Source organism: Bombina bombina, chromosome 4, assembly GCF_027579735.1.
Source record: "Bombina bombina isolate aBomBom1 chromosome 4, aBomBom1.pri, whole genome shotgun sequence".
In the NCBI taxonomy this organism is placed as follows: Eukaryota; Metazoa; Chordata; class Amphibia; order Anura; family Bombinatoridae; genus Bombina; species Bombina bombina.
In genome coordinates this window covers 1,197,772,683-1,197,788,395 of record NC_069502.1, presented here as the reverse complement: position 1 = coordinate 1,197,788,395, position 15,713 = coordinate 1,197,772,683, and the positions used below count along the sequence as shown (strand labels likewise).

At 40.0% G+C, this 15,713-nt stretch overlaps 1 protein-coding gene across 1 annotated transcript in view; it reads left to right on the top strand.

The window, feature by feature from the left end:
• GLP1R (glucagon like peptide 1 receptor) overlaps positions 1 to 15,713 on the top strand; it is a 1,017,454-nt gene that overhangs the window by 852,519 nt on the left and 149,222 nt on the right. Inside the window, exon 11 of the mRNA XM_053712812.1 lies at positions 11,840 to 11,928. Coding sequence (XP_053568787.1) covers positions 11,840 to 11,928 — 89 coding nt within the window. The remainder of the gene's footprint in view (positions 1 to 11,839; positions 11,929 to 15,713) is intronic.

The following is a 15,713-nucleotide window of genomic DNA, read 5'->3' as shown; positions in this document are numbered from 1 at the left end:
TCTGTGGGCAATCTACATCCCAGGAGTAGAGAACTGGGAGGCGGATTTTCTAAGTCGACAGACTTTTCCTCTGGGGGAGTGGAAACTCCACCTGGAGGTTTTTGCCTCACTGATTCTCCAATGGGGCAGACCGGAATTGGATCTGATGGCATCTCAACAGAATGCCAAGCTTCCAAGATACGGATCCAGGTCGAGGGATCCTCAGGCCAAACTGATAGATGCCTTGGCAGTGCCTTGGTCGTTCAGCCTAGCTTATGTGTTTCCACCATTTCCTCTCCTTCCACGCATGATTGTTCGGATCAAACAGGAGAGAGCTTCGGTAATCCTGATCGCGCCTGCGTGGCCACACAGGACTTGGTATGCAGATCTAGTGGACATGTCCTCTCTGCCACCATGGAAACTTCCTTTGAGACAGGACCTTATCATTCAAGGACCTTTCCAACATCCAAATCTAAATTCTCTGCAGCTGACTGCGTGGAGATTGAACGCTTGATTTTATCTAAGCGGGGATTCTCAGATTCGGTGATGATACTTTGATACAGGCACGTAAGCCTGTCACTTGAAAGATCTATCATAAGATATGGCGTAAATATCTTTTTTGGTGTGAATCCAAGGGCTACTCATGGAGTAAAGTTAGGATTCCCAGGATTCTGTCTTTTCTCCAAGAAGGATTGGAGAAAGGGTTATCAGCGAGTTCCTTAAAGGGACAGATTTCTGCTTTGTCAATTTTGCTTCACAAACGTTTGGCAGATGTTCTAGATCTTCAGTCTTTTTGTCAGGCTCTAACCATAATTAAGCCTATATTTAGACCAATTACTCCTCCCTGGAGTTTGAATTTAGTTCTTAGAGTTCTTCAAGGGGTTCCTTTTGAACCCATGCATTCCATAGATATTAAATTGTTATCTTGGAAAGTTTTGTTTTTGGTTGCTATTTCTTCTGCTCGTAGAGTTTCTGAGCTTTCAGCGTTACAATGTGATTCACCTTATCTTATATTTCATTCTGATAAGGTGGTTTTACGTACCAAACCTGGATTCCTTCCTAAGGTTGTTTCAAATAAGAATATTAATCAGAAAATTGTTGTTCCTTCCTTGTGTCCTAATCCTTCTTCTAAGAAGGAGCGTCTGTTACATAATCTGGACGTGGTCCGTGCCTTGAAGTTTTACTTACAGGCGACTAAGGATTCCCGTCAATCATCTTAATTATTCTATGTTTATTATGGAAAACGTAGGGGTCAGAAAGCTACGGCTACCTCTCTTTCTTTTTGGCTGAGGAGTATCATCCGCCTGGCATATGAGACTGCTGGACAGCAGCCTCCTGAAAGAATTATGGCTCATTCTACTAGGGCTGTGGCTTCCACATGGGCTTTTAAAAATGATGCTTCTGTTGAACAGATTTGCTGCAACTTGGTCGTCTCTTCATACTTTTTCCAAATTTTCCAAATTTGATACTTTTGCTACTGCTGGGGCTGTTTTTGGGAGAAAGGTTCTTCAAGCATTGGTGCCTTGTAGAAGAAAAGTAAATTTATGCATACCTGATAAATTAATTTCCTCTACGATACGACGAGTCCACGGCCCTCCCTGTCATTTTTCAATCACACACTTAGCCAACCCAAATGATAAAAAGCATCCACCATTGTTTTCATGTCTGTTTGGATTTGATGTTTGAAATTATATGCAGTTAAGGCAATGTGGTTTATGTAATGTATTAAATGTAACTCATTTGTATGGTACCAAATAAGGAAGCATAGAATTTTTGTATCGTGTGATCTAAGATTTTGGGTGCTGTGACTAATAAAGTTTTTGAATTGAGCTGACTTTCTCATGAGCAAATTCTTTCATAAATAAATATTATTATTTCAACTGATATAAATATTGTATTCCAAAATGAATTACTAATCTTTAATAATACTAAAGAACACCTATCCTTAAATAACATTATAATATGTTTTTATTAAAGCAGATGAACCTATTCAATCTTTTTTGTGATTGACAACCATTGTCATCTGTTAAGAGTGTTGTTTGACTTGAAAAGATTGTAATAGCTTTGATTAAAAAAATAATGGCTAATCCCATTTTTCTGATATTTAAGAATCAACCCTATTGTTGCAAATACGGCAGCAATACAGTACACAAGTTCCTGAGCCTACCATGGTATGCTTTTCATCAAAGAATACCAGAAGAACAAAGCACATGTAATAAAACAAGTAAATTGTAAAGTTGTTTACAATTGTATATTTTATCTGAATCATTAAAGGGACATCATACACATATGCTAAATCACTTAAAACTGATGCAATATAACTGTAAAAATCTGTCAGGAAAATATCACCTGAGCATCTCTATGTAAAAAAGGAAGATATTTTACCTCACAATTTCCTCAGCTCAGCAGAGTAAGTTCTGTGTAAAAAGTTATACTTAGCTGCAGCTCAGCTGCAGGTTAAAAAAAAAATGAAGAAATGAACAGCAGCCAATCAGCATCAGCAGTGCTGAGGTCATGAACTCTTTTTACTGTGATCTCATGAGATTTCACTTAACTCTCATGAGATTTCACTTAACTCTCATGAGATTTCATAGTAAACTTCCTTTAAACTGAATAAGGAAATAACATGAGTGTGCCCGAAAGATGACTCCTTTAGCTGTCCCGGGACAGACATACTGATTTGCTGCTTAGAAGTCCTTTACAATGGGATGTGGCTACTGAGGAACTTTTGAGGTAAAATATCTTTCTTTTTTTACATAGAGATGTTCAGGTGATATTTTCTAGTCAGCTTTTTACAGCTTTGCTGCATCAGTTTCAAGTGTTTAAAGGGACAGTAAAGTAAAAAAAATCTTTCATGATTTAACCCCTTAACGACCAAGGACGTACGCCACACGTCCTCAAAAAAAAGACAGTTAATGACCGAGGACGTGTGGCGTACGTCCTTGGTCTGGAAAGCAGCTGGAAGCGATCCTGCTCGCTTCCAGCTGCTTTCCGGTTATTGCAGTGATGCCTCGATATGGAGGCATCCTGCAATAACCCCCCTTGGCCATCCGATGCAGAGAGAGCCACTCTGTGGCCCTCTCTGCACCGGACATCGGTGGCCGGTATCGTTGGTGGGTGGGAGCTTACGTGGGAGGGCGGGTGGGCGGCCATCGGTGCTCAGTGTGGAGTGGAGGGGGGGCGGGATCGGGGGCGGGAGCTACGGGGGCGCGCACGGGAGCGCGTGCGTGCACGGGGGGTGGTGGGCGGGCGCGTGCACGGGGCGGGAGCGGGTGGGAACCGCTACACTACAGAAAAAAAAGGTTAAAAATTAAAAACACAATGAATGTAAAATATCATCTAAGGGACCTGGAAGGGGTTGGGGGTTGGTCTCGGTGGGGGGGGGGGAAGCTACACTACAGAAAAGGGAATTTTTTTTAAAAAAAAGGCACATTTTGTTACAAAACTGGGTACTGGCAGACAGCTGCCAGTACCCAAGATGGCGCCCATTATTGCAGAGGGGAAGGGTTAGAGAGCAGTTTGGTGGGGGATCAGTGAGGTTGGGGTCTAAGGGGGGATCCTACACATCAGCATATGTAAATATGCTTTTTTTTTTTTTTTTTTTTTTTTTTTTTAAAAAGGGCCAAATACCTTTTATTTTAGTACTGGCAGAGTTTCTGCCAGTACTTAAGATGGCGGGGACAATTGTGGGGTGGGGGAGGGAAGAGAGCTGTTTGGGAGGGATCAGGGGGTCTGATGTTTCAGGTGGGAGGCTGAGCTCTACACTAAAGCTAAAATTAACCCTGCAAGCTCCCTACAAGCTACATAATTAACCCCTTCACTGCTAGCATAATACGCGTGTGATGCGAAGCGGCATTTAGAGGCCTTCTAATTACCAAAAAGCAATGCCAAAGCCATATATGTCTGCTATTTCTGAACAAAGGGGATCCCAGAGAAGCATTTACAACCATTTGTGCCATAATTGCAGAAGCTGTTTGTAAATAATTTCAGTGAGAAACCTAAAATTGAGAAAAAATTAACGTTTTTTTTAATTTGATCGCATTTGGCGGTGAAATGGTGGCATGAAATATACCAAAATTGGCCTAGATCAATACTTGGGGTTGTCTACTACACTACACTAAAGCTAAAACTACCCCAAAAAGCTCCCTACATGCTCCCTAATTAACCCCTTCACTGCTGGGCATAATACACGTGTGGTGCGCAGTGGCATTTAGCGGCCTTCTAATTACCAAAAAGCAACACCAAAGTCATATATGTCTGCTATTTCTGAACAAAGGGGATCCCAGAGAAGAATTTACAACAATTTATGCCATAATTGCACAAGCTGTTTGTAAATAATTTAAGTTAGAAACCAAAAGTTTGTGAAAAAATTTGTGAAAAGTGAACGATTTTTTTGTATTTGATTGCATTTGACGGTGAAATGGTGGCATGAAATATACCAAAACGGGCCTAGATCAATACTTTGGGATGTCTACTAAAAAAAAATATATACATGTCAATGGATATTCAGAGATTCCTGAAAGATATCAGTGCTCTAATGTAACTATCGCTAATTTTGAAAAGAAATGGTTTGGAAATAGCAAAGTGCTACTTGTATTTATGGCCCTATAGTTTACAAAAAAAGCAAAGAACTTGTAAACATTGGGTATTTCTAAACTCAGGACAAAATTTAGAAACTATTTAGCATGGGTGTTTTTTGGTGGTTGTAGATGTGTAACAGATTTTGGGGGTCAAAGTTAGAAAAAGTGTGTTTTTCTTCTGTTAAGTGTGATCAGTCCACGGGTCATCATTACTTCTGGGATATTACTCCTCCCCAACAGGAAGTGCAAGAGGATTCACCCAGCAGAGCTGCATATAGCTCCTCCCCTCTACGTCACTCCCAGTCATTCTCTTGCACCCAACGACTAGATAGGATGTGTGAGAGGACTATGGTGATTATACTTAGTTTTATATCTTCAATCAAAAGTTTGTTATTTTAAAATAGCACCGGAGTGTGTTATTACCTCTCTGGCAGAGTTTGAAGAAGAATCTACCAGAGTTTTGCTATGATTTTAGCCGGAGTAGTTAAGATCATATTGCTGTTCTCGGCCATCTGAGGAGTGAGGTAAACTTCAGATCAGGGGACAGCGGGCAGATGAATCTGCATAGAGGTATGTAGCAGTTTTTATTTTCTGACAATGGAATTGATGAGAAAATCCTGCCATACCGATATAATGTCATGTATGTATACTTTACACTTCAGTATTCTGGGGAATGGTACTTCACTAGAATTACACTGTAAGAAATACATAAAGCTGTTTAATAACTAGAGATTATGTTTAACGTTTTTGCTGGAATGTAAAATCGTTTTCATTTGCTGAGGTACTGTGTGAATAAATGTTTGGGCACTATTTTTCCACTTGGCAGTTGCTTAATCTGTTTTTCTGACAGTTTCTGTTCTCCCTCACTGCTGTGTGTGAGGGGGAGGGGCCGTTTTTTGGCGCTTTTTCTATGCATCAAATATTTCAGTCAGCAACTCATTGTATTCCCTGCATGATCCGGTTCATCTCTACAGAGCTCAGGGGTCTTCAAAACTTATTTTGAGGGAGGTAATTTCTCTCAGCAGAGCTGTGAGAATTATAGTTTGACTGAGATAAAAAACGTTTATTCTGTAATTTGTTTCCTGCTTTCAGAATTTGTTATCTTTGCTAATGGGATTAAACCTTTGCTAAAGTTGTGTTGTTTACAAGGATTGAGGCTATAACTGTTTCAATTTATTAATTTTCAACTGTCATAGATCTTCTGTGCTTCTTAAAGGCACAGTACATTTTAATATTATTCTAATTGAATTGTATTTCCAAGTTGCAAGTTTATTTGCTAGTGTGTTAAACATGTCTGATTCAGAGGATGATACCTGTGTCATTTGTTGCAATGCCAAAGTGGAGCCCAATAGAAATTTATGTACTAACTGTATTGATGCTACTTTAAATAAAAGTCAATCTGTACAAATTGAACAAATTTCACCAAACAACGAGGGGAGAGTTATGCCGACTAACTCGCCTCACGTGTCAGTACCTACATCTCCCGCTCAGAGGGAGGTGCGTGATATTGTAGCGCCGAGTACATCTGGGCGGCCATTACAAATCACATTACAGGATATGGCTACTGTTATGACTGAGGTTTTGGCTAAATTACCAGAACTAAGAGGTAAGCGTGATCACTCTGGGGTGAGAACAGAGTGCGCTGATAATATTAGGGCCATGTCAGACACTGCATCACAGGTGGCAGAACATGAGGACGGAGAACTTCATTCTGTGGGTGACGGTTCTGATCCAAACAGACTGGATTCAGATATTTCAAATTTTAAATTTAAACTGGAAAACCTCCGTGTATTACTAGGGGAGGTGTTAGCGGCTCTGAATGATTGTAACACAGTTGCAATACCAGAGAAAATGTGTAGGTTGGATAAATATTTTGCGGTACCGACGAGTACTGAGGTTTTTCCTATACCTAAGAGACTTACTGAAATTGTTACTAAGGAGTGGGATAGACCCGGTGTGCCGTTCTCACCCCCTCCGATATTTAGAAAAATGTTTCCAATAGACGCCACCACAAGGGACTTATGGCAAACGGTCCCTAAGGTGGAGGGAGCAGTTTCTACCTTAGCTAAGCGTACCACTATCCCGGTGGAGGATAGCTGTGCTTTTTCAGATCCAATGGATAAAAAGTTAGAGGGTTACCTTAAGAAAATGTTTGTTCAACAAGGTTTTATATTGCAACCCCTTGCATGCATTGCGCCGATCACGGCTGCAGCGGCATTCTGGATTGAGTCTCTGGAAGAGAACATTGGTTCAGCTACTCTGGACGACATTACGGACAGGCTTAGAGTCCTTAAACTAGCTAATTCATTCATTTCGGAGGCCGTAGTACATCTTACTAAACTTACAGCGAAGAATTCAGGATTCGCCATTCAGGCACGCAGGGCGCTGTGGCTAAAATCCTGGTCAGCTGATGTTACTTCTAAGTCTAAATTGCTTAATATACCTTTCAAAGGGCAGACCTTATTCGGGCCCGGGTTGAAAGAGATTATCGCTGACATTACAGGAGGTAAAGGCCATGCCCTGCCTCAGGACAAAGCCAAAGCCAAGACTAGACAGTCTAATTTTCGTTCCTTTCGTAATTTCAAAGCAGGAGCAGCATCAACTTCCTCTGCACCAAAACAGGAAGGAGCTGTTGCTCGCTACAGACAAGGCTGGAAACCTAACCAGTCCTGGAACAAGGGCAAGCAGACTAGGAAACCTGCTGCTGCCCCTAAAACAGCATGAATTGAGGGCCCCCGATCCGGGATCGGATCTAGTGGGGGGCAGACTTTCTCTCTTCGCCCAGGCTTGGGCAAGAGATGTTCAGGATCCCTGGGCGCTAGAGATAATATCTCAGGGATACCTTCTGGACTTCAAATACTCTCCTCCAAGAGAGAGATTTCATCTGTCAAGATTGTCAACAATCCAGACAAAGAAAGAGGCGTTTCTACGCTGCGTACAAGAGCTCTTGTTAATGGGAGTAATCCATCCAGTTCCACGATCGGAACAGGGACAGGGGTTTTACTCAAATCTGTTTGTGGTTCCCAAAAAAGAGGGAACTTTCAGACCAATCCTGGACTTAAAGATCCTAAACAAATTCCTAAGAGTTCCATCGTTCAAGATGGAGACTATTCGGACAATTTTACCTATGATCCAAGAGGGTCAATACATGACCACTGTAGATTTAAAAGATGCTTACCTTCACATACCGATTCACAAAGATCATTATCGGTACCTAAGGTTTGCCTTCCTAGACAGGCATTACCAGTTTGTGGCTCTTCCATTCGGATTGGCTACAGCTCCAAGAATCTTCACAAAGGTTCTGGGTGCTCTTCTGGCGGTACTAAGACCGCGGGGAATCTCGGTAGCTCCATACCTAGACGACATTCTGATACAAGCTTCAAGCTTTCAAACTGCCAAGTCTCATACAGGGTTAGTGCTGGCATTTCTAAGGTCACATGGATGGAAGGTGAACGAAAAGAAAAGTTCACTCGTTCCACTCACAAGAGTTCCCTTCCTGGGGACTCTTATAGATTCTGTAGAAATGAAGATTTACCTGACAGAGGACAGGCTAACAAGACTTCAAAGTGCTTGCCGCACCCTTCATTCCATTCAACACCCGTCAGTGGCTCAATGCATGGAGGTAATCGGCTTAATGGTAGCGGCAATGGACATAGTACTCTTTGCACGCTTACACCTCAGACCACTGCAACTGTGCATGCTAAGTCAGTGGAATGGGGATTACTCAGACTTATCCCCTTCTCTGAATCTGGATCAAGAGACCAGAAATTCTCTTCTATGGTGGCTTTCTCGGCCACATCTGTCCAGGGGGATGCCATTCAGCAGACCAGACTGGACAATTGTAACAACAGACGCCAGCCTTCTAGGTTGGGGTGCCGTCTGGAATTCTCTGAAGGCTCAGGGACAATGGAGTCAGGAGGAGAGTCTCCTGCCAATAAACATTCTGGAATTGAGAGCAGTTCTCAATGCCCTCCTGGCTTGGCCCCAGTTGACAACTCGGGGGTTCTTCAGGTTTCAGTCGGACAACATCACGACTGTAGCTTACATCAACCATCAGGGAGGGACAAGAAGCTCCCTAGCTATGATGGAAGTATCAAAGATAATTTGCTGGGCAGAGTCTCACTCTTGCCACCTGTCAGCAATCCACATCCCGGGAGTGGAGAACTGGGAGGCGGATTTCTTAAGTCGTCAGACTTTTCATCCGGGGGAGTGGGAACTTCATCCGGAGGTCTTTGCCCAAATACTTCGACGTTGGGGCAAACCAGAGATAGATCTCATGGCGTCTCGACAGAACGCCAAGCTTCCTCGTTACGGGTCCAGATCCAGGGATCCAGGAGCAGTCCTGATAGATGCTCTGACAGCACCTTGGGACTTCAGGATGGCTTACGTGTTTCCACCCTTCCCGTTGCTTCCTCGATTGATTGCCAGAATCAAACAAGAGAGAGCATCAGTGATTCTAATAGCACCTGCGTGGCCACGCAGGACTTGGTATGCAGACCTGGTGGACATGTCATCCTGTCCACCTTGGTCTCTACCTCTGAAACAGGACCTTCTGATACAGGGTCCCTTCAAACATCAAAATCTAACTTCTCTGAAGCTGACTGCTTGGAAATTGAACGCTTGATTTTATCAAGACGTGGATTTTCTGAGTCAGTTATTGATACCTTAATACAGGCTAGGAAACCTGTTACCAGAAAGATTTACCATAAGATATGGCGTAAATACCTATATTGGTGTGAATCCAAAGGTTACTCTTGGAGTAAGGTTAGGATTCCTAGGATATTGTCTTTTCTACAAGAAGGTTTAGAAAAGGGTTTATCTGCTAGTTCATTAAAGGGACAGATCTCAGCTCTGTCCATTCTGTTACACAAACGTCTGTCAGAAGTTCCTGACGTCCAGGCTTTTTGTCAGGCTTTGGCCAGAATTAAGCCTGTGTTTAAAACTGTTGCTCCACCATGGAGTTTAAACCTTGTTCTTAATGTTTTACAGGGCGTTCCGTTTGAACCCCTTCATTCCATTGATATAAAGTTGTTATCTTGGAAAGTTCTATTTTTAATGGCTATTTCCTCGGCTCGAAGAGTCTCTGAATTATCAGCCTTACATTGTGATTCTCCTTATTTGATTTTTCATTCGGATAAGGTAGTCCTGCGTACTAAACCTGGGTTCTTACCTAAGGTAGTTACTAACAGGAATATCAATCAAGAGATTGTTGTTCCTTCTTTATGCCCAAATCCTTCTTCAAAGAAGGAACGTCTACTGCACAACCTGGATGTAGTCCGTGCTCTAAAATTTTACTTACAGGCAACTAAGGAATTTCGACAAACGTCTTCTCTGTTTGTCATTTACTCTGGGCAGAGGAGAGGTCAAAAAGCTTCCGCTACCTCTCTTTCTTTTTGGCTTCGTAGCATAATTCGTTTAGCTTATGAGACTGCTGGACAGCAGCCTCCTGAAAGAATTACAGCTCATTCTACTAGAGCTGTGGCTTCCACTTGGGCCTTCAAGAATGAGGCCTCTGTTGAACAGATTTGCAAGGCTGCAACTTGGTCTTCGCTTCATACTTTTTCCAAATTTTACAAATTTGACACTTTTGCTTCATCGGAGGCTATTTTTGGGAGAAAGGTTCTTCAGGCAGTGGTTCCTTCTGTATAAAGAGCCTGCCTATCCCTCCCGTCATCCGTGTACTTTTGCTTTGGTATTGGTATCCCAGAAGTAATGATGACCCGTGGACTGATCACACTTAACAGAAGAAAACATAATTTATGCTTACCTGATAAATTCCTTTCTTCTGTAGTGTGATCAGTCCACGGCCCGCCCTGTTTTTAAGGCAGGTAAATATTTTTTAATTTATACTCCAGTCACCACTTCACCCTTGGCTTTTCCTTTCTCGTTGGTCCTTGGTCGAATGACTGGGAGTGACGTAGAGGGGAGGAGCTATATGCAGCTCTGCTGGGTGAATCCTCTTGCACTTCCTGTTGGGGAGGAGTAATATCCCAGAAGTAATGATGACCCGTGGACTGATCACACTACAGAAGAAAGGAATTTATCAGGTAAGCATAAATTATGTTTTTTCTATTTTTTCCTCATATTTTATAAATTTTTTTATAGTAAATTATAAGATACAATGAAAATAATGGTATCTTTAGAAAGTCCATTTAATGGCGAGAAAAACGATATATAATATGTGTGGGTACAGTAAATGAGTAAGAGGAAAATTACAGCTAAACACAAACACTGCAGAAATGTAAAAATAGCCTTGGTCCCAAACGGACAGAAAATGGAAAAGTGCTGTGGTCATTAAGGGGTTAAATAGGGCATGTAATTTTAAACAGTTTTCCAATTAACTTTTATTACCAATTGTGCTTTGTTCTCTTGGTATTCTTAGTTGAAAGCTAAATCTAGGAGGTTCATGTGCTAATTTCTTAGACCTTGAAGACTTCCTCTAATCGGAAAGCATTTTGACAATTTTTCACCACTAGAGGGCGTTAATTCATGTATTTCATATAGACACCATTGAGCTCCGGCACGTGAAGCTCCTAAGAGCAAGCACTGATTGTCTAAAAATGCAAGTCTGTCAAAAGAACTGAAATAAGGGGGCAGTTTGCAGAGACAGAGATACAAGGTAATCACAGAGGTAAAAAGTACATTATTATAACTGTGTTGGTTATGCAAAATTGGGGAATGGGTAATAAAGGGATTATCTACCTTTTTAAATAACAAAAATTCTGGTGTTTACTGTCCCTTTAAACATTTGGGTATTATAGCCCTTTAAAGTTTATTTTCAATTCTAAGTCTCTTGGAGTGAAATTTCTAGTTTGATTTTACTTAGTTTCTGTAGTTATAAAAAATCTCTGAGCACTCATTTACATAGAGATGAACCAGGTCTTCCGATTTTTCTGGAATATGAACTTATTCTGGAAGATTTCATGTTATATGGTGGATTGTGCACCTAGAGCTTGGTGGTATCTTCTTTTCCTTACCTAATGTTGATACATTTTAGTTTCCGTGTGTGTTGACCAGTTTTGTAGAAGGTCCGATGTATCATGCAGTGTAATATTACTTCCCTCATTTGAAACCATTCCTATATGTTGTTCTTAATTGTATTCAGCAGTTTCCTCTTCAGCTTTTTTGAGCAAACCTGTCAGCTAAATATTTGCAATTTATATTACTTTGCCATAAGAGAAATCTGTTCTCACCATCAGACTAGTATATGTTATTTCAATGTGTTTCTGCATACAACTGAAACTTCATAATTAATGCCATTGCATTTTCTTTTTGAACAGGTGAACTTTATGATCTTTATCAGAGTTATATGCATCATAATCTCCAAGCTTCAAGCAAATCTTATGTGCAGAACAGACACCAAATGTAGGTGAGTTTATTGATTCTTTATGTTTGTTACTAATTGATATTAGAGCCAGGAGATTAAAAAAAAACACCATCAGAAAACAGAGCCTTGCTACATCTACTCTGACTGATGAGTGCTCAGAACTTTTTGTTTGGGGTTCTGGCCTCAAACTGGGGCTACAAACACCATCTAATGGGTGCAAATTAAAAGTGGCAGAATAATGTTGCATGTTTCAAGCCAAAATCAATGAGACAGCTGCACTTGAATTTGGTAAAATGTAAAAACTCACATTATTTAGACAGAACTAATGATATGGATACACTATTTTAAGTTACATAGTTACATAGTTACATAATAATATGTCGAAAACTAATTGTGATTTCCAATTGTGCATCAAATAAACAAAATATTCCTTCTTGACAAAGTGGCAATCAGTTTCTCTTTAGATCAACAAACTACTACACTGTCAATGCTAACTGTTATAGCCCTGTACATGCTACTTTGCCAAATAAAAGCATCTGAAATGTGACTTTGGATTATGGGAAATTGTTTTCTATATCAATGTTTTTGTTTTTTTAATTTTGAATATATCAATGTTTTTGTTTTTTTAATTTTGAATACATTTTGTTTTAAATGTTTAGCTAAATCCAAGTGCAGCTGATTCTTAAATTTTAGCTTGACAATGCCATGTACCCTTCCAATCCAACAGAAATAACATGTAAAACATATAATAAATTTGATTTGTTTTTAAACCATTTCAAAACATATGAATAATGACTATATGACTTAGTACAAATGCACACATGTGATGTTACAGGAAAAGCTGTTTAAACACATAAATAACTTTAATTAACGGGCATTTTGCATGGTTTTCACAAAAGCAAAAGTGCCCAAAGCAAATGTGTAATATAATAGCTAATTCAGCTCTAATGGAGACTGTCTAATGTGTTTGTTTCATTATTTATTTATTTATTTATTTATTTATTTATTTATTTATTTATTATGATAATTCATAACACAAATTAGATGCATATTTAACATTTTATTTAATCAGCTTTTATTAATAGGTGAAATGAACAAGTGCAGACAGAGTCAGTTCCCACAACTGAGTAAGGAAAGCACGTGGGCACAATAGTGGCCGTTTCATGGGAGGAGTGAGAACACATTGAGCTGGGGATTCCATAGGTGGTCTGTGAGCATTACTGGGTGTTTAAGAGTTTGTCTGGTTGGTAGGAAGAAAGAGTGATGGGACAGGGTTATTTTCTCTCTCTTATTCAGCACAATGAGGGCACAATCTAAAAGGCTGGGAAGGTTTTGCACCCAACAGAACTGCATTTCCTGGAGGTTTTATGAAATTTCCTGGAGGTTTTATGAAATAGCCATAAGCATGGATCTAATGGTAGGGGAATTTCTAATAATTTAGAGGTTTCAATTGATATTTCGTTCCATATCTGAGTTATGTTAGGGCATTGCCACCATATATGTGCCACATGGCCTATGGGTGCGTGACATCTCCAACAGTTGTCTGTGGTGTTTTTAAAGATCTTTTTACAGCGTGACGGAGTCAGATACCATCTGTGTAAAATCTTCATATTTAACTCCAAGAACTTGCTTGAGGTAGAGGATTTTTTAATGGCAATATAAATCTTGGAGGAATCAATGTGAGAAATCTGCACAGCCAACTAGTCACTCTATTTGTCAATAAAATGTGGTATGTGACATGGGGTAGGCTGTTTTATTAATAAGTATACGAGGGAAAGTGTATGTTGAGTGGGTGATGATTTGCGACACAGAGATTCAAAAGCTGTCAGTGGTCTCAACATGTTTCATTTTTGCGGGTGGGAAGTTAAGTAATTGTAACACTGGAGGTAGAAAAAACAGTTTTTGAAGTTAGAGAAGCCTTTTTCAATTAAGTTATCCCTAGGTTGTAACCCATTTTCGTCTCCTAGGTGACATATCTTTAATATCCTATCTGGTGACGTGCTATATTTGGCCGGGATCATAAGGCCTTGCGAAAATTCTTTATTGTGTATGAACGAAGTAAGAGGCGAGAACTTTGAAGATATGTTAGAATATTCAATAAGGACTCTGTCCCTTGTAAAAAATGTCTCCTGAACAATATGTGTAAAGTAAGTCTGTGGTGAGCTTGTAACATTAGGTGTCCAACACTGGCTCCTGTGTGGAGCCTGCAATGTCATGTTCCAACAGCTTGTAACATTAGGTGTCCAACACTGTACTCCTAATTGTGTGGAGCCTGCAATGTCATGTTCCACCTGTACCCAAATTTTAGTGTTATAATTAGTATACCAGTCCACTATTCTTTGCAAATATATGGTTTTCCTATATATAACGAGGTCGGGTACACCAAGTCCCCCATTATTTAATGTCTGACACATGATTCTTCTATTTATCCTAGATATGTGTTCAGTAAGGATATGGGTAATATTTGCATGAGATAAAGAATTTTTGGGAGACTATTCATCTTAAAGGCGTTTATCCCACCGGTCCAGGTCATTGATTTCCTTCTCCATGAGGATAAGGTAGCTATTATAGAAGATTGGAAGTTTAAGTAGTTGGCTTCGAATATTTCTTTAACTGTGGGAGCTAGGAAGACTCCTAGGTATTTTAGTCTACGGTCTTGCCATCTAAATGGGCATAATTTTTTAATATGTTGTGTTTCCTTATCTGATAAGTTAATATTTAGTATTTCTGATTTACTTTTATTTATGAGGAAATTAGAGACCCATCCAAAGCTATCTAATTGTTGTAATAAGATCGATATGGATTGTGTAGGGTTCATTAAAAAGAATAGTACATCATCCATGTAAAGCAAAAGTTTATGATGCAACTTTTTAATCTGAACACCTGTTATATCAGATGGGCTAAAGTCTCGATCATACAGGCAAACAACAGTGGGGAGAGTGGGCACCCCTGTCTAGTTCCGTTTGATATTGTGAAAGCGGCAGATAGAGAGCCGTTCACTCGTACTCTGGCTGTTGGTGAAGAATACATGACAAACACTCTATTAACAAATTCCGTTCCCAGACCCATTCATAATAAAACAGCTTTGAGAAATTGCCAACAGATGCGGTCAAAAGCGTTTTCCGTGTCTGTGGAGAGAATTACTGAGGATTTACAATATTTATTGATGTAGTCAATTAGGTTAATGGCCCTTACTGTGTTATCTTTAGCCTCCCTTGTTGGAACGAAGCCCACCTGATCTGCGTATATTAAGTTTGGGAGCAAAATATTCAACCTATTCGCTAAAAACTTTGCATATATTTTTATATCTGTGTTTAATAGAGATATATGCCTGTAATTCTCCACTTTAGTGGAGTCTTTACCTTCTTTTTGGATTAGTGAGATATGTGCTGACAGTGAATTACTAAGAAATGGATTAGATTGGGATATGGAGTTAAAATGAGTTAGAAGATGTGGCATTAATATCTTGGTATACTTTTTATAGTAATAGTCAGTAAAACCGTCTGGCCCGGGGCCTTCCCTGACGGTAGGTTCTTAATGACTGACTGTAATTCTTCAGTTGTAAAGGGGGAGTTAAGTTCGTTCTTCTGAGCTGGTGTGATTGATGGTATGTCAATACTGTTCAGGAAGGATTCAATGAGGGTGATTTTGGTAGGATCTGTTGGTGTGGTGTTCGAGAGATTATATAAAGATTCATAGTACACACGGAATGACTCAGTAATGTCGGCAGTAGAATAGACTGCGCTTTTATCAGGGTTAGTGATAGATAAAATATATGATCTATTGATTCTCCGTTGTAATTTACGTGCAAATAGTGTTATCACCTT